This window comes from Uranotaenia lowii, chromosome 3, assembly GCF_029784155.1.
Source record: "Uranotaenia lowii strain MFRU-FL chromosome 3, ASM2978415v1, whole genome shotgun sequence".
In the NCBI taxonomy this organism is placed as follows: Eukaryota; Metazoa; Arthropoda; class Insecta; order Diptera; family Culicidae; genus Uranotaenia; species Uranotaenia lowii.
The window spans coordinates 298,249,526-298,270,259 of record NC_073693.1 but is presented as its reverse complement, the minus strand read 5'-3'; the positions used below and the strand labels follow the sequence as shown (position 1 = coordinate 298,270,259).

The 20,734-nt window shown below is 42.1% G+C and overlaps 3 protein-coding genes across 3 annotated transcripts; all 3 read left to right on the top strand.

The window, feature by feature from the left end:
- The first annotated feature begins 376 nt into the window (after positions 1-376).
- LOC129753635 (uncharacterized) lies at positions 377-5,414 on the top strand. Its single transcript, XM_055749468.1, has 2 exons — positions 377-5,280; positions 5,333-5,414. The coding sequence occupies exons 1-2, from the start codon at positions 377-379 to the stop codon at positions 5,412-5,414; spliced, it is 4,986 nt and encodes a 1,661-aa protein (XP_055605443.1).
- A 92-nt stretch (positions 5,415-5,506) lies between these two features.
- LOC129755850 (uncharacterized) lies at positions 5,507-7,069 on the top strand. The gene is made up of 3 exons (XM_055752542.1): positions 5,507-6,721; positions 6,784-6,850; positions 6,909-7,069. Exon 1 carries the CDS (start codon positions 5,570-5,572, stop codon positions 6,524-6,526), a length of 957 nt encoding a protein of 318 aa, XP_055608517.1. The 5' UTR covers positions 5,507-5,569; the 3' UTR covers positions 6,527-6,721; positions 6,784-6,850; positions 6,909-7,069.
- Positions 7,070-7,226: 157 nt separating this feature from the next.
- On the top strand, positions 7,227-15,617 carry LOC129755849 (protein HBS1). Its single transcript, XM_055752541.1, has 6 exons — positions 7,227-7,457; positions 7,535-7,752; positions 7,819-8,083; positions 13,808-14,379; positions 14,440-14,845; positions 14,906-15,617. Exons 1-6 carry the CDS (start codon positions 7,415-7,417, stop codon positions 15,535-15,537), a joined length of 2,136 nt encoding a protein of 711 aa, XP_055608516.1. The 5' UTR covers positions 7,227-7,414; the 3' UTR covers positions 15,538-15,617.
- Positions 15,618-20,734: the final 5,117 nt, after the last annotated feature.

The window sequence follows — 20,734 nt, the reverse complement described above, 5'->3', positions numbered from 1 at the left end:
GCATTGTTGCCCAAAAAAGCGCTAATCTAAAATTAGCAAATTATTTGTATCGCGAGTAGTTTAGGTGGAGGAAAAATTGTTGTTTTCACTACAAAAATCGTAAGTAGTATGAATTTCTAAATTTATATTCATTATTTGACCGAAAAATATTGTTAATTCAGGCGAGCCTAGCAGCAGGCATTATTTGCAAGGTGTTCGGATAGGACGCACAAGAAGAAACCATTTAATGTAAGCCTAACTTTCTTTAAACTTTTCTTCACTTACTAATGAATAAATATCATTTTAGTTTTGAGCTACGGCTTGAGCATTGCTCCAAAAACCGGTTTTCTTTTCGTCCGAACACAAACTCAAAAATTAAATGAGTTCGGCTCAAAGGATGGAAAATGAGGTTAGGAACCATAACCTCCAACAAGAGCCCAATGCCGAAGCAACTGCCTATGATTGTGCTCTGTGTGATGAGCCAAACCATGTCGACCACCATATGGTCCAGTGTGACACCTGTCCGCGCTGGTTCCACTACACCTGCGCCGGTGTTACTGAGGAGATAGAGGACAAACCATGGAGCTGCCCTACTTGCTCATCCGATAAACAAGTTGATGTAGCCGGTGGTGAATCTCAGGAGGACATTTCGATCCTTGAGTCCCTGGATTTGGGTGCACGGAAGGATGCACGCTGGAAGCGGAACGAGGAGCAGCAAAAAGCTGCTGACGAACAGCACCAACGCGATTTGCTGTTGATGAGGGAGATGCAGCGGCGAAATTTTCAACGACAACTGCAGCGCGAGCAGCAGCAGCGCTTGGCGCAGCTCGAACTAGAACGCGAGATGCTGGAGTTGCGACGAAAGGCTGATGAAGACTACCAGGTACAGCGGAGGCAACTGTGGGGTACCTACGGAATTAATCCACAATCGCAGGGCTACCCAGGCACGATGAATATTCCACGGCACTCAGTTGGTGGTGAAGAGCAAATAAAATTTCCCGCTGGTCCACAATCGTACCCAGCATATTCGACACCGTTGTCCGGAAGTAATCCCCCTACGGTGCCGATGACACCACTGCGGAATCCAGGAGTGTATCCAACAAGAGCGGCTCCCAGCAATTCGAACGTACCGATCGTTCCTCATCCTCTCCCTACGTACCAGTTGCCACCTCCGCCTCCGGAGAAAATTGATGGCTGCAATCCTTCGAATGTTCCAGTGAATCTGCCAACCAGGCACAACCCGCTGCCAAATCGCGGTCTGCCATTAGGGGAACCAGTGAATCCAGAATCTTCCAGCCAACTCCGGTATTCGGCCACGCATCGCGTACATCAAGGGGGCCCAGTGGGTCCATGCGATCCGCCCAATCCGCCTCCACATTCGGATGCACAATGGCCGCAAGCACCTTTGCCACCTGTAGCCGAGTTGACCAGGGCACAGATCGCTGCTCGAAAAGGACCGTTCTGCAAACTACCGACCTTCAGCGGAGACCCTGAGGAATGGCCGCTGTTTTACAGCAGCTACATCAATGGAAACTTGGCGTGCAACTGGTCGAATTTGGACAACCTTGGAAGACTGCAGGAGGCTATTCAAAATCCCGCGCGCTCTAAGGTGCGCCACCATTTGATGCTGCCTGAAACGGTACCCGAAGCCATCGAAACACTCCGGAGGCTTTATGGGCGCCCGGAACAAATTATTTCTGCGCTTGTGCGCAAGGCTCAGAATGCGAAACCGCCATGTCTGGAAAATCCAGTAACTTTTTCGGATTTCGGAATCATCGTGCAGCAACTCACTGATCATCTGATTGCGTCCGGACTCCGGGATCACTTGGTGAATCCACATCTCATTGATATCCTTGTGGCCAAGCTTCCTGGTCAGACGCAGATTGAATGGATCCGCTACAGACGTCAGCAAGGTTTTTCCACTCTGAAAACCTTTTCCGATTTCATCACCGCCATCGGAGCCGATGCCCTAGAGTTGGAACACATCAACCGGATGCACGGTTGCAGCAAGGAGAGGCCAAAGCCAGAAAAACCGAGAGCCGACAAGAAAGTGAAGGAGAAAAGTGCTGAGGGTTACCTGCATACCCACATCGGAGAGTTCGAGGACAAGCGGGCACGCATAAAAAGAGAGCAGTCTGCCCCCTCCTCTTCCTCATCTAAGTCCGTACAGCAGCAGCAGACCCGGGTGCCATGCCACATTTGCAATCGCACCGATCATCGCACAAGGTTTTGTGACGACTTTGCTAAGCTGTCCTGGGAAGGTCGCGTGAAGGAAGTGGCCAAATGGAAGCTGTGCAAACTTTGCCTCAACGAACATGGCGATTCGAACTGTCGTTTCAAGCGCAAGTGCAACATCGGAAACTGTCATGAAATGCACCACCCACTACTTTACCCAACGAACAACAACAATCCTGTGGCCACAACTGATTGCAACGCTCACAGTGTCGACATTCAACAACCAGTGATTTATCGAATGGTACCTGTCCGGCTAAGTAACGGCAACCACTCGGTGAACGTAATCGCATTCCTGGATGAAGGCGCATCCTGCTCTTTGGTGGAACGTGACGTTGCGGATCAGATTCAGCTGGGAGGAGAACCACAACCACTTATCGTCAAGTGGACGGCGGGTATGACGCGCATGGAGCGCGACTCTAAGCGAGTGCACCTATCGATTTCCGCTATTGATTCGTCGGAGCAGTTCGTGCTGAAGAATGTGCACACCGTTGAGAGATTGAAACTTCCCGAACAGAAACTACTCTTCGCAGATGTCGCAAGGAAGTACCAGCATCTGGAAGGGCTACCTGTCTGCGACTACCGCTGCGATACTCCACGAATTCTAATTGGACTCAAACATCTGCACGTCTACGCCCCATTGGAGTCACGCATTGGGGCCCCTGGTGAACCGATCGCGGTTCGAACTCATCTTGGTTGGACAGTGTACGGGCCACAAAATTTAGCAGATACCTCCGAAATGTTTTCTGGTCACCACGACATGAGCCCGGCAGATCGCGAGCTGCATGAACTGCTACGTAGTCAATACATGCTGGAAGAAGCCGGAATCGCAGTTTCAGTTTTGCCTGAATCGTCGGAAGACCACCGTGCTCGTGACCTGTTAGAAAAAACCACCGTGCGAATTGGCCAACGCTTCGAGACAGGGTTGCTGTGGAAGGATGACAACCCTCAATTGCCCGACAGTTACCCGATGGCCGTGAAGCGGCTGAAAGCCTTAGAACGAAAATTGTCGAGAAATCCCGAGCTGAAGGAGAAGGTAGCAAAACAAATCGCCGAGTACCAAGAAAAGGGATACGCCCATAAGGCGACCTCTCAGGATTACGCTGACGCTGCTGCTGGTGCCAAGGTCTGGTACCTCCCTTTAAACGTGGTCCTCAATCCAAAAAAGCCAAGCAAGGTCCGCCTTGTCTGGGACGCGGCGGCTGCAGTCAACGGAATTTCGCTCAACTCGGCTCTTTTGAAGGGGCCCGATATGCTGACCGATCTGCCTGGAGTTTTGTTTCACTTCCGAGAGCGACCCATCGCCTTTGGGGGTGATATTATGGAAATGTACCACCAAATTGGTATACGACGAAGCGACAAGCAGGCCCAACGTTTCCTGTACCGGGATGAGCCAACTGATCCGCCGGAGATTTTCGTCATGGACGTGGCGACCTTTGGCTCTACATGTTCACCGTGTTCCGCCCAGTATATAAAGAACCGGAACGCAAAGGACTTTGCTGACGAATATCCAGATGCAGCAGCGGCGATTGTCGACAATACTTACGTTGACGATTACCTTGATAGCGCAGATTCGGTGGAAGAGGCAGTCACGCGAGCACAGCAGGTGAAGAAAATCCACTCGGCAGGCGGGTTCCGAATTCGCAACTGGGTCTCAAATAGTACCGAAGTCCTGGAGAAATTGGAGGAGCCGACGGAGCGCCAAGTAGTCCATTTCAGCGCCAACAAGACAACGAACATGGAGCGCATTCTTGGTGTGTTCTGGGATCCAGTCGAAGATGTCTTCCGGTTTTCGATCAAACTCCGCACTGATCTGGAGCCGTTCATGGACGGCAGTCAACGACCAACCAAGCGACAAGTAAGCGGCTGCGTCATGAGTTTTTTTGACCCTCACGGTCACCTTGCCCCTTTCACTATCCACGGGAAGCTGATAATCCAAGACTTGTGGCGCGAAAATTGCGGCTGGGACGAAGTCATCAGCGATCAAATAGCAGCCAAATGGGAACGGTGGATCAAAGCACTGCCAGAAGTAGAGGCGCTCAAGATTCCACGGTGCTACTTCTCTTTCGCGTCGCCCCAAGATCGCGAATCAATTCAACTCCACATTTTCTCGGATGCGAGCGAGAACGCTTATGGGAGCGCAGCATACTTCCGGATCAACATCAACGGTCAAGTACATTGTGCTATTGTTGCCGCGAAAGCGAAGGTGGCCAGGCTGCAGCATTTATCGATTCCTCGACTGGAACTCTTGGCGGCCGTCCTCGGTGCGCGACTGGCGCAATGGATTCTCGCAAACCATAACCTGTGCAACTTGAGAATTTTCTTCTGGACGGACTCGTTGACAGTCCTCTCGTGGATAGTATCAGACCATCGAAATTACAAACAGTTTGTTGCTTTCCGAATCGGCGAGATCCACTCCCTGACAAACATCAATGATTGGCGGTGGGTACCCACCAAATTGAACATCGCCGACATCCTAACTAAATGGGGGAATGGCCCCCAACTATCGTCGAATGAGCAGTGGGTGAACGGTCCGAACTTTCTGTACCTTCCGGAAGAACAATGGCCCCAAAGAGAGAAACCGACCCCGAATGTTGCCGAAGAGCTTAGAGCAATCCACAACTTCCACGATATTGTTCTACCTGAGCCGCTGATCGACTGCACACGTTTCTCACGCTGGCTGGTGATGGTCCGCACGATAGGATGCCTGTTCCGGTTTGCATCCAATTGCCGTCGAAAGAAGGAAGGTCAGCCGATCCAAGTTGTACCCGTTCCCGAAACATCAAAGCTCCGGAAACTAGTAATGAGACCCTTGGAACGTACAGTAGTCCCGCTTACTCAAGAGGAACATCGTCGTGCTGAAGGAGTTCTGTGGGCGATGGCTCAAAGTAAAGGATTTGGTGACGAGCTGAAAATACTGACGAAGAATCGTAACGTGCCGCCGGAGAAATGGATTGCCATCGAACGTGATAGTCCCCTTCACAAGAAATCTCTTCTTTTGGACGAGAAAAGAATCATCCGTCTGGAGGGTAGGAGTGCTTACGCCGATCTGTTACCATTCGAGATGCGGTTCCCGATAGTTCTTCCCCGGGAGCATGATGTCACATCGTTGCTCTTGCAGTTCTACCACAAACAATTTGGCCATGCTAACGGTGAAACAGTCGTCAACGAAGTTCGGCAACAGTTCTACGTTCCACACTTGAGAGCAGCAGTGAAACAGATAGAAAAGAACTGCGGATGGTGCAAAGTAAAGAAGTGTCTGCCGAGACAGCCGAAGATGGGTCCCCTACCTGATCAACGACTCACTCCTGGGCTGCGTCCATTTAGTTTCGTCGGCATAGACTATTTCGGCCCAATCATGGTCACTGTTGGGAGGCGATCGGAGAAACGATGGGTAGCGCTGATGACGTGTTTAACAACCAGAGCCGTGCACATGGAGGTGGTCCATAGTCTGAGCAGCCAATCTTGCATCATGGCCATCGAGAGGTTCACCGGCATCCGAGGCACCCCCTTGGAGTTCTTCTCGGACAATGGGACCAATTTCCAGGCTGTGAGCAAGGAGTACGGAAAGCTGGGACTGCAAATCGATACCGCTTGTGCTGATAGGTTTACTCGAGCTCGCACACGCTGGAGCTTCAACCCTCCCTCAGCCCCTCATATGGGAGGGATATGGGAGAGGCTCGTGAGATCAACCAAGGAGGCGATGAAGGCTCTGGACGACGGCCGACGACTAACCGACGAAGTGCTGCTAACCGTGTTGGCCAAAGCTGCGGAAATGATCAACTGTAGACCGCTGACGTACATTCCCCAAGAGTCATCGGAGGTGGAAGCTTTAACGCCAAATCACTTCCTCCGAGGTTTTCCGTCCGGGGAACATCATCAGGTGGAGGAAACGGCCAATCCTGCTGAAGCTTTACGGGACCAGTATAAACGAGCACTCCAGCTAGCGGACATCCTGTGGCAACGTTGGGTCAAAGAATACGTGCCCTGTATCGATCAACCAACGAAGTGGCACGCCGACAGCCAACCGGTAGCGGAAGGTGACCTGGTGTACATCGCCGATGGTAACAGCAGGAAGACCTGGGTGCGAGGCGTGGTCCAGCAGATCATCCCTGGACGAGACGGAGTGATTCGCAGAGCTGTGGTGCGTTTGGCGAATGGGAAGGAGCTGCGTCGTCCGGTGAACAAGCTTGCGGTGTTGGAGATTGGTGGTAAATCCAGTCAGGCGAAGGACCCTGCACTAGAGTTACGGGCGGGGGCGATGTTGGCACCGCTGGCAACCATGGCCCGAACAGCGACGCCGCCGAACCAGTGAGCGCGGCGAAGTTCTGCCGCATTTGTCAAAGTGACAGAATCGACGGTTGGGGGCGAGAACAATTTTTTCAGTTAGTCGAAATTTTCCAAACGCAGTGCATTGTTGCCCAAAAAAGCGCTAATCTAAAATTAGCAAATTATTTGTATCGCGAGTAGTTTAGGTGGAGGAAAAATTGTTGTTTTCACTACAAAAATCGTAAGTAGTATGAATTTCTAAATTTATATTCATTATTTGACCGAAAAATATTGTTAATTCAGGCGAGCCTAGCAGCAGGCATTATTTGCAAGGTGTTCGGATAGGACGCACAAGAAGAAACCATTTAATGTAAGCCTAACTTTCTTTAAACTTTTCTTCACTTACTAATGAATAAATATCATTTTAGTTTTGAGCTACGGCTTGAGCATTGCTCCAAAAACCGGTTTTCTTTTCGTCCGAACAGTTTTTGCATGGCGCATTCAATTTAAGGAACTGATTGTTATTTACAATAGGTTAAGAAAAAATAATGAAAAAAAATCAATGTAAAATTATTCAGCACGAGTTTCTTTTTTCGGTGTAAAAGTGCTCGAATGTGCTTGCGCGAAGCGTGCTCAACTACTAAACGCACTCGCGTACGAAAAAGCGCGCAAAACGAACCTTCAATGACAGGCACCAGCTGACGTCGCGACGTTTGAGTGCAGACAATGATGACGACTCGCATGCCTTTTTGTTGTGCTCCAATGGTGCCGAGCTGTGAAAATTTAAGTCCCTAATTTTATTATTCAAAATATGTTTCAGTGATGCACTTCTGAAATTTCCTTAAGTGACAAAAATTTATGCAGCAATCTGCCATTACCGGCCACTATTTGAATTTTATCAGATTGAGTGGCTCTTGAAGAAGATTAATCAAAAATGTCTCGTCACCGAAATGTTCGAACTATGAACTACGATGATGGTTTGTATTTTTTTTTTGTTTTCGGGCTGCTGTTCCTAGATTCATATAATGGAATTAATACTCTATATAATCCGTAGAATATGATGACGACGATGACTACCAGTATGGCCATTCGGTGGAAGACGATTGTATATCCCCAACAGATGCCTCACAGTGGCTTTACGACCGGGCCAAGGGTCAGCAAAGTATGTCCGCGTTTCTGGCCAACAACCGAGATATTGAAGAGGAAAACGATGACGAGTTGGAGGCGGAACGTACCAACTCCAAGAGTCTCAATCAAAGAAGGGATTCAGAGGTGGGGTTAAGATGACTACATGTTCCGACATTTCCAATTACTAGCAAATGATTTTTCCTTCAACAGTGCTATCAACTTCCGGAGTTGAACGATGAAGACCGCGCCCGGCTAGCATCCTGTATGGATGAGATTCGCAACATAGTGGGGGAGGTAGTTTCCGATCGTCAGCTTGTGGAAGCAATCATGAAACACAGCTACGATTTTAACCTGGCCCTGGACGAGGTGCTTAATCAGAGCAAAACACCACCAGCGGGTAAATCTGGCCGGAGTCAGCTTCCTGGAGCAAGCGGGTCGAAAGGTTCATCAGATCAGACGCCACCACTGGAAAAAGGTGACTATTATTTAATTTTTTTAGGTTTTATAGAGTTGCGCAATGTTGAGAAAGTTGGTTACAGTAATTTTATTTTATTCTAAATGTTCGTGAATGAACTATTGAAAATGAAAATGAACTACTGAAATTAAAAACGCCTAAATCATATGCAATGTACCTATCTTGATAATTTTTTTTTTGTTTCGACTTTTGTTCGTTATTTCTTTGAAATGGTAACTAGAATTGACTCAAAACGTATATTTCGTGTTAAATTTAAAAATAAAAGAAATTTGTTTCGTACAGAAATATGAGCACAATTTGAAAGTCAGTGCAAGACGTTTATTAATTTTATTAATTTAGAATAAAACTGCATAACTGAGTGCAACCTCGAGATTAATTTTTCTAAATCTTTCAAGAATTTGTTAAATGATTACAGTTAGTTTAATTAGGGACGTCTAGCTTTAAAGAAACACAACGAAGAAATACGACAATTACACCACAAATGCTATGCACTACCTTTTGAGAGATACACATTATTGTGAAATTCTGATACAGTGGGAACGATGATAAAAATGTAACCACCAGTCTCATTGTGCTCATTCATTTGTCGATTTTCTTTAGATTAAGTTGTAGATTAAGTGTTACGGTTAATTTCAATTTTTTTTTGTGTTTTCTATTCCTTCAATTTACTACAACTGCGACATCGAATCGGATTTTCTCGAACCGTGTTTCGACTGAAACATGGGTGCTGTGCTTGGATTCCTTATGGAAGGTAAGACTTTAAACTTCCAAACTTGTCTAAACTATCGAGTGCGAACGCATCCACATCAGCCTTCAAACTGCCTACGATTTGCTTCGCTACCTCAAAGTTGCAGCCTCACAGTAGACCCAACCTGAGCGATATGGTAAAGTGCAGGACACGCAAACAAGACTCGGATAGTCCCAAGTCTAGTGACGATGATGGTGAGGGCAAACCATCAGGATTAGTGCCTAAATTATCTGATCTGTCGCTAGCTAGCGAAAGTTCTCCGGCGGAAGGGAGCTTTTCAAATTTAGCTGAGTTAGCTCGGTTCCATTTGAAGAACAACAGCCCCATAGGCTCACCAATGAAACCGGCGATTGGTGGGTTCACTGTCCCCAATATTTTCAATAAACCATCCACAGGGCCTCCGCCTGGTTTCAGTGCAAAACCAAAACCCAAAGATCCACCCACCTTTTCCAAGAAAGATTGGATTATCGACCTGAAATCAGCACTAATCAAAGACAAATCTGAAGTAGCAATAAGGCGAACTGGTTCTCGCGAGAACAACGAAGACGAACAAATTCAGTATAGCTTCGTAGATTGCGACATAGAGGAAACGAGCAATCCGATAATTGATGAAAATTGCAAAATCGATTGCAGTGGCATACTGGATCAGAGTCTTGTCAACTGCACCAACGCCAGTTCCGGGTTGGGTCAGGTATTGTGCATGCGCTACCGGAAACGGAAGAAGCTTAACATTCGCCATGGATTTGTGCAACGATCGAATATTGTGTCCTTTCGTTTCGACATACCATCGCCCGATGACGTTATACTGAGGCACATGAGCAAATTCCGCAGGCAGTAACCAGCGTTCCAGAAATCTTATTTTGTCCGATCATTTTATTCCTTTAATTTCACCGATAATCATCAGTATAGTGTTTGTTTTTTTTTTAGTTTTAGTAATTGTATGAAACATTTTACCTGTTTTAATAGATTGCGATAAAATACAAGCATACAGCATTGTCGCAAACATAGGCAGCTGAAAGGCTTCATTCTCATTAGCTATTTGAGTTTAAGGTATTTTCCAAAAATCAGAAAAGAAAAACAACGCTCATCATGATTACTTATTACCAAACAGGAGATCCCTCTTCAGAGAGATTCTTCTCATAATATGGGTCTAAAAACATCTAATTTATCAACTTGTATATAGATATTTGGTTTTTTTTTTCAATTCAAATGGCGAACTTGTTCATTTGTACTGATTAAGCTCATTATACCTTATCCTAAAAAGCCCAACAGAAAACTTTTAAATTGCATCCGCTGTAGGAAAAAGCGGAAAGGGCCAAATGGCAAAACACCCTGTTTTTGAAGCCTAATTTTACAATTTTTTGCTTATCACTGATTTTGAAGCATCAGCATAGAAATTAAAATTTAATTTATCATTAACCTTGAATGCAAATTCTATTCAAATGCTATTCAACCAAAGTTCATATGGTAAATCGTTTAAGGAGTCTTTGAGGGTCTAATAGTAAGTTAAAATTTGAATAAAAGTGATGATGAGTTGAGGAACGTAGAAGTTTTGTGAAGCGAAATGCGAAGACATCATTAGGGGGAGGGATAAAAAAAATTTAACTTTTTTACTGGTTCATGTATCGGACTAATAAACAGGCCTAGCTTCTTTTCTGCAACGTCAAAAAAACCTGCCCACTGGTAAAATTAACAAAATACGGTAGTCAAATCGTGTGCAAAATATTTGGACCGCTAGCGGGGAGATATTTTGAAAAATTTCGAATTGGATAGCAAAACGAACTATCTAGCGGGCACCTGGCAGTTTTCCGGCCAGTAATTTTCCGTTGACAAGTCTCACCTGGATGTTCCGGAGATGAACAAGGAGAAAATTTTAAAATTCCGATATCTAGTACTTGAGGAAGCCTGCAAATCAGTCATGTTTCATAGCGATACAATACAATACAAATATACAAAGAAGACTGCCTCCATTTTCCCTGAATAGCACTTCAATAGGTCTGAAAAGTTGATTCTTTGTTGGTTGGATCTTAAAATGTGCCATTCATTACACGAAAACTGTGTTGGAGTGATACAAAGTCAAACATGGTTTTGTGTCGAATGAGGATATTTGTCATAAATTACGACCTTATTTAAAATTTAGTGTAATTTTGGAAGTCAAGTTTGGAAAGCTAGAAAACGTTATCAAAAATAGCTTTGATTTGAAAAAAAATGTGGTTCATTGTATACATTATAGATGGCGTACGTTGTGTCTAAAAATTAAAGTCGTAAAACTATCTTTTAAAAAACACTTTCAAAAAATCGATTTTTTGAAGCAAAACTGTAGAAATTATAGGCCTTTATCTCCTCCTATCTAATACTGCAAGAAAGCAAGAGCAGAAACTTCAAACGCGTTTTTCTCGAAAGCACATTTTTAAAGTGACCCCAACGTTTTTATTTTTTTGTTATTTTGGGGAGATTTTACAGATAAAAAATGGCAGATTTTTTCGTGAAAAATCGTAGTTTTTACTTCAAACAGCCACAAAAATTTCTTAATTTTTTTTTAAGTTAAATAAAAACGTTGGGGTCCAAAAAAACATCTATTAAAAATATTTTGCTCTGATTTTTTGACTTCAGATGATTCTGTGCTGAGATACAGTGTCCACCGCAAATCCTGTTTTCTAAAAGGCTTTCCTCGAAAGTGCTCCGTCACCGGTTCATTTTTCAATATTTTTCTACGAAAAAATTACTAAATGTTCTTTTAACAATGCTTTGTATAATGCAAAAAATTTGAATACATTTGTTTGAACGATAGCTCTAGAAAAAAAATCGTGAAAATGGTGTTTTTTTTACCCGTTAGACCCTACCCCCCCCCTTAAAGAGACAAACTTTGTTGTCTGTCGTTGTTTTTGGAACCCTACTGAGACAGTCTCAGCGTCTTTTATTTTATTCGAGATGAATTATCTCTCAGTATGGACTAGCCTTGAGGGTAGATTGAAGACCTTCTCAAAATCAGAAAATTTTATATAGCTTTAAGCACCCCTGAGATATCGCATCAAGAAGGTACAGTTCAGGCTGTATAGACCCTAACCCAGAAGAAAGCACGCAATTTCTTCTCCTTTTTTAATTGGTATATGGAAGCCCAAAGTTCAATCGTCCTTAAATTGAAATATTTAACACTCAACAGCAAATGCTGGTATTCTTCTGGATACTAATAACAATACTTAATAAAGTATCCATTGCTGCATAAAAGGTTTACGGGAAAAAGTAATAAGAGTGAGTAGGGATGAACCATCCTAAAGGATGATTTTATTTGAAATTCGTTTATTTCGAAGGGTGTTTTCAGGTGTCTGGAAGATTTTTATCCACTATCTGGAGGGGGTGGTTTTCCTGTACGATATTAAGTTATCTTCGGAAAAGAACCAAACTCCAACAAGGGAAGATCGTTGATGAATACCAAGAACATTAGTTGGCCCAAGTTGCTACCCTGTGGTACTCCCGTTGAAACGAATCTTTTACTAACTGAAGCTTCTTTTAAGAAAAAAAACATTCTTGACGAGATGTTAGATAGCTTTCGATTAGCCGAAGAGGCTGCCCTCGTAGTCCATGCCATACCAATTTTTGTAACAGCAAGACATCATCAATTGTGTCAAACACTTTCCTCAGGTCCAAAACAACCAGCAGGCATCAACATATTTGCGATTATCCATATCATATTACACATATCCTCCAAAACCATACTGGGGAGGGTTTATGAGGTCATATCTTGCTAAATATTCATTCATTTGAGCGACAAGTAACTTTTCAATGACTTTGTTCAAGACGGAGAGCGTTGAGATTGAACGATAGTTTAATACATTTGATCTGTCACCCGATTTTAAGATAGGAGTTACGCGGGTTAGTTTCAATGCATGAGGATTGACACCGGTTTCGATAGTTTCATTGAAGATGTCTGTCAGGATGTTGGAAAACACCAGGTGGTGGGCTTCCACTGTAGCTACGGATATATTATTTATGAGAATAATGGGAGTCGAGGTTACTGATCTCTAACAGGACAAAAATAAAGGGGGCGGATGCGAACGAATAGTATTGCACCGTTGAATATCTCTAGTGCTGACGATATTAGACGCCAATTGAGGTCCCACGATGCAGAAGCACTCGTTGATGCTGTTCGATTCTTGGGTTGGATTGGTTTATCCTTCCGCCAAACTTCAGCGTGATGAAGTTGTGGTCTTTGGACTTACAACCCTGGTCTTCATTGAGTATTGCTTTGGAGTTGCCGTTTGCAAAAGTCGAAAGTAATAAGTCTGTTTACAGTGACTCGGTCTTTTCCTACCCCGAAGCTTCAGTGTTAGGGCAAACGACACTTTACACTTCGATACAACTGGGCAATGAGTTCGCCATAATAATTGGCTTCTCAACTATGATTGTCTTGCTTACGCGCCTTACGTGCTTCATCTAGGTCAATAAGCTCGTAAGACTTGACCAGCTGAAGGCGAAGAACGTGGTGAGAGACTCTTCCCATGCCGCTGGATGCTAGAAGGGAATATTAATCGTCTTGCTTAGGCAGCAGAGAAGATGCTAGGTACTAGCTCCTGTATATGGTCATCAAACCAAAAAAGCTCTACGAGGTTGATCGTTCCTTTTTAGTACATTTGGCCAAATTCAGTCGTTTCTTTCTATACGCTCGTATTGGTATCATACGCCGGAAGTTGTTTACTTAAATTGCGGTAGTACAATCCCACTAAAAGTGGACTTTAGTCTTTCAAATTATGATAGAAAATATGTTTGTGCCTTGCAATTATTGATTTCTTTTATGCAGAATGATCTTCAAAAATCAGTTTGAATAATGCTTATGAGAATGTAGCCTTGGACGCTTTTCTTTTATTGAGCGAATTGAAGTGAGCAAACTATCCGAAGACTAACCCTTCAAGGTCGTCTCATTTGTCCATTGCAATTCAAGCGCTGATCAGCAATCATCCTTTTGTAATCCTATATAGGTATAGGCGATCGACTGCTTGAAAAGGCAGACAAATTGCAGGCCCAAAATTTCCCACTGGTGACGGCCAAGAGTTCTATATCAACTGACACAGCCAAACCGTCGATCCTAGTAACTCCGGCCAGCCGGAAAGCACCGGTCACGATGGGATTCGATATCAGCAGCCCCCGTGTTCAATCTCCTACGGTCTCGGGCCGTAACACTCCGGAGATTAGCGATGAAGTCAGACAACAGCATCAACAAGGACAGCTATTCACCCCCAAACAACTACCTCGTGAACCACAACGAAATGCTCAGGAGCTGTTCCAGAAGGAGCGTGGCTCGAGCAAGCATCACATCCACATGGTCGTCATCGGTCATGTAGACGCTGGTAAGAGTACCCTCATGGGTCATTTGCTGTGCGACACAGGAAACATTTCTCAGAGGATCATGCACAAGAACGAACAGGAAAGTAAGAAACTCGGCAAGCAGAGTTTCATGTATGCTTGGGTTCTGGACGAAACTGGCGAAGAACGAGAACGAGGCATTACCATGGACGTTGGATCGTCGCGATTCGAAACTCCCAGTAAACAGGTATATTTGTTGAACAATTCAGCTATGAAAGACGTACGATTTATTTTTATTTTCTCTTAGATAACCCTATTGGATGCCCCTGGACATAAGGACTTCATTCCGAACATGATCTCTGGCGCAAACCAGGCCGATGTGGCTTTATTGGTGGTTGATGCGACCAGAGGAGAGTTTGAAACTGGATTCGAACAAGGCGGCCAAACACGCGAACATGCTCTACTGGTTCGATCGCTGGGTGTCAATCAGTTGGGTGTCGTTGTCAATAAGCTGGACACGGTTAATTGGTCTAAGGATCGATTTGATGAAATTGTTGGGAAGTTGAGATCATTCCTGAAGCAGGCTGGCTTCAAGGATTCTGACGTGGTGTATGTTCCTTGTTCTGGACTCACCGGGCAAAACCTGGTGAAGGATCCTACTGATTCCGAATTGCTCAAATGGTACAAAGGACCCACCTTGCTGCAAGTGATCGGCAAGTATTTTGTCTCTACAATGATTTAAACAAAAAATAACCTTTCTTGTTCATTCGCAGATTCTTTCAAAATTCCTGAACGCTCTATCGATAAACCATTCAGAATGTCAGTTTCGGACATTTTCAAGGGTACCGGTTCTGGGTTCTGCATATCCGGACGTATCGAATCTGGAGTGGTTTGCGTCAATGACAGAGTGCTCGTGTGTCCCAGCAAGGAACAAGCTGTGGTGAAAACTATATCTATGGATGAAGTGCAATACTCGACCTGTTTCGCTGGCGATCAGGTTTCAATAACTCTGGCGAATGTAGATACGGCTAACATGGCCGTAGGATACATTCTCAGTGACATCTACCATCCGATTCCACTGGCAACAAGAATTCGTGCACGAATCGTGGTGTTCAACGTGAAAGTTCCGATCACCATGGGTTACCCGGTGCTGCTCCATCATCAATCGTTGATTGAACCGGCAACGATCTGTAAACTTAAAGCTCAGCTACACAAAGGAACTGGTGAAGTCATCAAGAAGAATCCTCGTTGTCTGGGTAACAATTCATGTGCCCTGGTCGATATCGAGTTTCAGCGGCCCATTTGCATGGAACGGTACGCTGATTTCAAAGAGCTCGGGAGGATCATGTTGCGGGTAAGTGGGGTGACCATAGCAGCTGGATTGGTGACTGACATTGTCAAATAGGTCAATCAATATTTCCAGGAAAGTTTGGCTTCACAATGTTTTAAAGTTCGACTGTTTACAATAAAACAAAAACTCATACATTTTGCATTGGCTTAAAATTATAGATGACAGTTCCGTTATTTTGATTGCCATAAAAACTCACCGGACCGACTATTGAACAGAAATTGCGAATGTATAACACCAGAGAACGTAAACAGGGTACGTTTGAAAAAAAAAATTAAGTGCGGATAAATAGCGCAAAAAATTATTCAAACATTAAATCAAGCATAGTTTTTATGCATCTCTTGAACGAAATTTTAGAAAATTTAGGCGAAATTTCAAGAAGGGAATAACATGTTCGTCGCTGTCTGTAGTCCTATCAGCATCGAAGTCTCCGAAGACTTTTGCTTCAGCGTCCTTCTGGTACCGCAGCTGGTATTTAGAACCACAATGCGAGTAATTCAAAACGAAAGTTGCCCCCAAATTACATAAAAACCTATGATTTCGGTTTTGAACAAGTTGTGGTTACAGATGACAGATGTTTGAAATTTTACGATGTTTTCGCAATAATAAATGGAAGATATGCTCCATACTGACTTACCCTCCAAAGCTGTTCGGGTCAATATGACCCAAAGCGCAAATTACAAACCTCTTCATCATCATTCCAATATAAGAACTGGGAATTTTGACAGACCAAGTATGTTCTATGAAAATGATGATCAAATCAACGACAAAAAATTAAAATTTGAGTTTTGAAAATCGGTTCATTGGTGAATAAAATACAGCTAAGCAATGCCAAAACTGGATGTCGTTTTTTTAAAGTAAGATTTTTTTCTACCGGAGGATCTGAGATAGCGGTCAAAACTTTCATTGGACCCCAAAACATCTATACATTGTCGGATAGCTGCTTTGGAAGGTTAATTACGTCACGAATTAAAAGATCTTATTTTTTATATTACATTGCCCAATTTCATTAAGAAAAGAGGCCTAGTTTACGTGTATCAGGTGTTAATAGCCGTGGAAATATAGGAGTATGGTTTTTTTACATTTCGTTCAAGATTTCAAGATAAATGAAATTTTAACCTTATTACCCTTGAATAATTTAAAGAATTCAAATCTAGAAGCTCTATTAAATAATATTCTACGAAATATGAAAACATAATTTTGAATATGAATGAAACTAATAATCAGCATATCATTTCCAAATTTTGATTTCAACTTGCTTTAAACGAATCGGATACTAGATATGTTGAGCCAAAACGTTCAATCCATACTAAACTAACGTATGCGAAATTCAATCAATATACTTCCAAATTGAACATTATATAAATATCTCCACAAATTTAAAAGGTTTGTCGTTTTTGAGCATTAACATTTTATAGAGCATTCTTTCACTTTGAAATATTAAACTTTTAAGCTATTTTTAATCGGATAGCAAAATGCGACTGATTTGGCCTGAATTATTCTGAATTCTGAATCTCAATTCTTTTTAGTAAATTTTCTCAACCTTATATTTGGATTCAATTCGAAAATTTGTATTAAAGTACTATGCTTGAATTAAACGTTGAATTGAATGTTAAATACACAATTAAAGATATTATTGAGAAATTCTATTCTTAATCAATAATCTTTAATTTTTGTTTTGGTATAAAAAGTCAAACCCTAACCTGGATATAAATAGGGTAAAGGACTTCATTTTTTAATTTTCCATTTTCAACTGATAAACTTATAAACCTACATGAATACATACAACAGATTTTAAACCTTTATGTTAATCTTCATTCAATCAAGTATTCACACACATTGATAGATATTTTAGTTTTAGAAATAAAACGCTTTAAAAAAATAAATAAAATTAAGCACATTACGAAAAATTCCATCTTAAACTTCACGCCTGTTGTTACATTTAGAAAAATAACTCATCAACTATAAACAATAACAAACCTATAACAATTTTACAATATTCTGCAAGTGTAAACTTATTTCATTTAGTAATGGGACAGTTACGAATGCGTGTATCTAAAAAAACATTCGTTCAATCAGATACCTTCTATAAAGCAGATGAGGGTAATTTCATGAAAATCCAAGTTAAAATTTAAAAATATATTGATCGTTTTTATAAAAAATATGTCTACTTTATTTTTGGTATCTACCATCGGCTAGCGCTAACTTTTTTTCTGTCATGACATGAATCAGTTTTTCCCACTTATACTTCGTCAAACCTGCATTTTCCGCTTCTTTTTTTAAAGAAACTGAGGGCAATTTGGTGGATTCAGCAGTTTCGAAATTAACCAAACTTGATTACTTTTGTGCCACTTAAAACGTTTTTACTGAAATGTCTACTGGCAAAAAAATAAAAAGTCTACTGGCAAAATCTGACAAACACGAATCAAAACCACCATGAGATTTAACTTAAAATATAATCGGCTAGTTAAGATTGTAGCTTGCGAAATATACATACAAAAGTATCTTTTAAGCTTTTTAAACAGCGAAAACCAAAGTTTTAGTTTTGTGTTAACAGATTATCACCGCTGGTTTTATGATCTTAATTGAATGATTATAGCATTTCGGTGAACTATACATTCTAATAGGAAGAATATCAAATGAAAGTAATGAAAATTATAGACGGATAGATTAGATTAGGAAGCATGAAAGGTGTTGAAAATGAGCCAAGAGCGTGATTTGAGAAAACTTTTTGCCGCACAAGACCATTTGTCCCACACCGTATTATTGTCTAGATTAAGAAGCAAAGTCGATAGGCTGACTTTGCATTGGTCTATACAATGATACCTGGATGGATCGAAGCACGTGTTTTTCGTAGCCCGATCGAACAAAAGGAAATGTACGGCCGGCTCAAATGAAGTTTTCTATTGCGAGTGCTGGTTCGATCGATGTGTAAGCTGTTTCATTTGGGCCGGCCGTACATTTCCTTTTGTCCGATCGGGGTACGAAAAACACGTTCTTCGATCCATCCATGTATTATTGTATAGATCAATGCAAAGTCAGCCTATCGACTTTGCTTCTTCTAGACAATAATACGGTGTGGGACAAATGGTCTTGTGCGGCAAGAAGTTTTCTCAAATCACGCTCTTGGCTCATTTTCAACACCTTTCATGCTTCCTAATCTAATCTATCCGTCTATAATTTTCATTACTTTCATTTGATATTCTTCCTATTAGAATGTATAGTTCACCGAAATGCCATTAATCATTCAATTAAGATCAAGTTTTAGTTTTGTAAAATTATTGTTTTTTTCCACAGGATTTCAATAATAAATAACTGAAATACAGGCAATTGTTAAAAAAAGAAACTTTAACACATTGCGGACCGAATACGAAAATACTCGTTGTTTTACTTGACGTGCATGTGAAACTCTAAAAAGCATAAGTTAATCAAACGTTATACATTTAAAATTCAAGACAAGGGTAACCTGCCTGTCTCCACGTTGCAAAGGACTGAGTAACCTCAACTACTCAACCAAGGTGAAAATGTGTAACAAGTTCAATCTTGACACGTACACTGTAAATTTTTGCCTCGGTTTCCAGCAAAAAAAAATTGCTGGAAACGTTCAGCAATCCAAATTTTTGCTGGAAACCAGCAATCGGTTTTCGAATTGCTGGATTTTTCAGCATTCGGTTATGTGCTTGTCATTTTTGCTGAAAAATCAGCAATCAGTTTTTAAATTGCTGGACTCTCCAGCAATTGATCTAGTTTGCTGGAAAATCAGCAATCGAGTTGTCAATTTGGAGTTTGTTTTTGTTTCGTACGCTGAAGTAAGGTGAGATTCTATTTTACGAATTTAGGTTAAATTAATATAATTATTTTATTTTCCTCTATAGTCTAGCAACCAGGCATCAAGGCAAGGGTAAGTTTTTATTGTACAGGTAGATATTCCATAGAAGATACTAATCAAAACTATTTTTACAGGTGGCGGATGATCAACACTTTGGCACAAAGCGGCCACCCCAGAGCCGGTGTTAGAAAGTGGTGAAAAAAAAGTTTTTTTTTTGAAAATGAATAAATCCCTTATTGAAAATGGGAGAAAATAATTGTTTTTATTGCTTATTGTATGCACAGCCAATATTAAACTTTAATTTTGAATTGAAATATAAATTTCATACTAAATACTGCCGGTTGTGTTGAAAGAAATAGCTGGTTTCCAGCAATCTGGATTGCTGATTTTCCAGCAATTTGAATTGCTGGAAACCAGCATTAACGTTTGCTGTTTTTTCCAGCAATTGAAATTGCTGGAAAGTCAGCGGGACAAAAACCAGCAAAATTTTGCTGGTTTCCAGCAAAAAAAAATTTGTTGTGTACAGCAGTGATGGTGGAAGCACAAGACAAGTGTTAATGCACTTGTGGAGCCGAGAAGTGTTCGTAAAAAACTGGTACCAAATGGTACTGGTACGGGTACTAAATGGTACTCCAGAAGTCTTAGTGAAATGAAAAGGCGAAGAGACAAACTGTATCATTCTTTTTAAGAACGAAATGTGAAAGAAGTTGGCGTAAATACACGGTAGTGAGAAATGAATACTCTCGTAAAATTAAAGTAATTTCAAGAGGAATTAGAGAGAAACAAATCCAATGGGAAATTCATGACAGTATTCGGGCAAGCTATAATAGCTGCTTGAATCAGATTATTCACAATGGTGGAAACTTTGTCAAATTCGAAACGATAAGTAGTCAAGAGTTTGATGGAATAGTGAACAATATGAAACTCACGGAGGGTATCGACAATGTTTCTCTAAAAGGTTTTAAAGATTCATTACCTATACTAGCAATTCTATTGAAAGATTTCATAAACACAAGTCTTCACACTGGCTGGCCGGATACGCTGGGCGGGACATGTTGCGAGAATGCCGGATGACTGTCCTGCAAAACAGGTGTTCGCCACGAATCCGGTAGGAACAAGACGAGCAGGGGCGCAAGGAGCGAGGTGGTTAGACCAAGTGGAGCGTGATCTGGCGAACGTGGGGTGCCCGAGAAATTAGAGAACGGTTGCCATGGACCGAGTGAATTTTAGGAATTATGTTCGTCAAGTTATGTCGTGAGACGGAATACTATGTAAATAAATAAACACAAGTCTTCGAACAGGGTAGTACCTAATACCTGGAAATGTTCAACAGTGATTCCTATTGAAAAACAGAAGAATGCACGAGAGCCTTCAGAAGAGCATTCGAGACAGAACTTGTAAAAGTGTTGGTGAAATATGGTATAA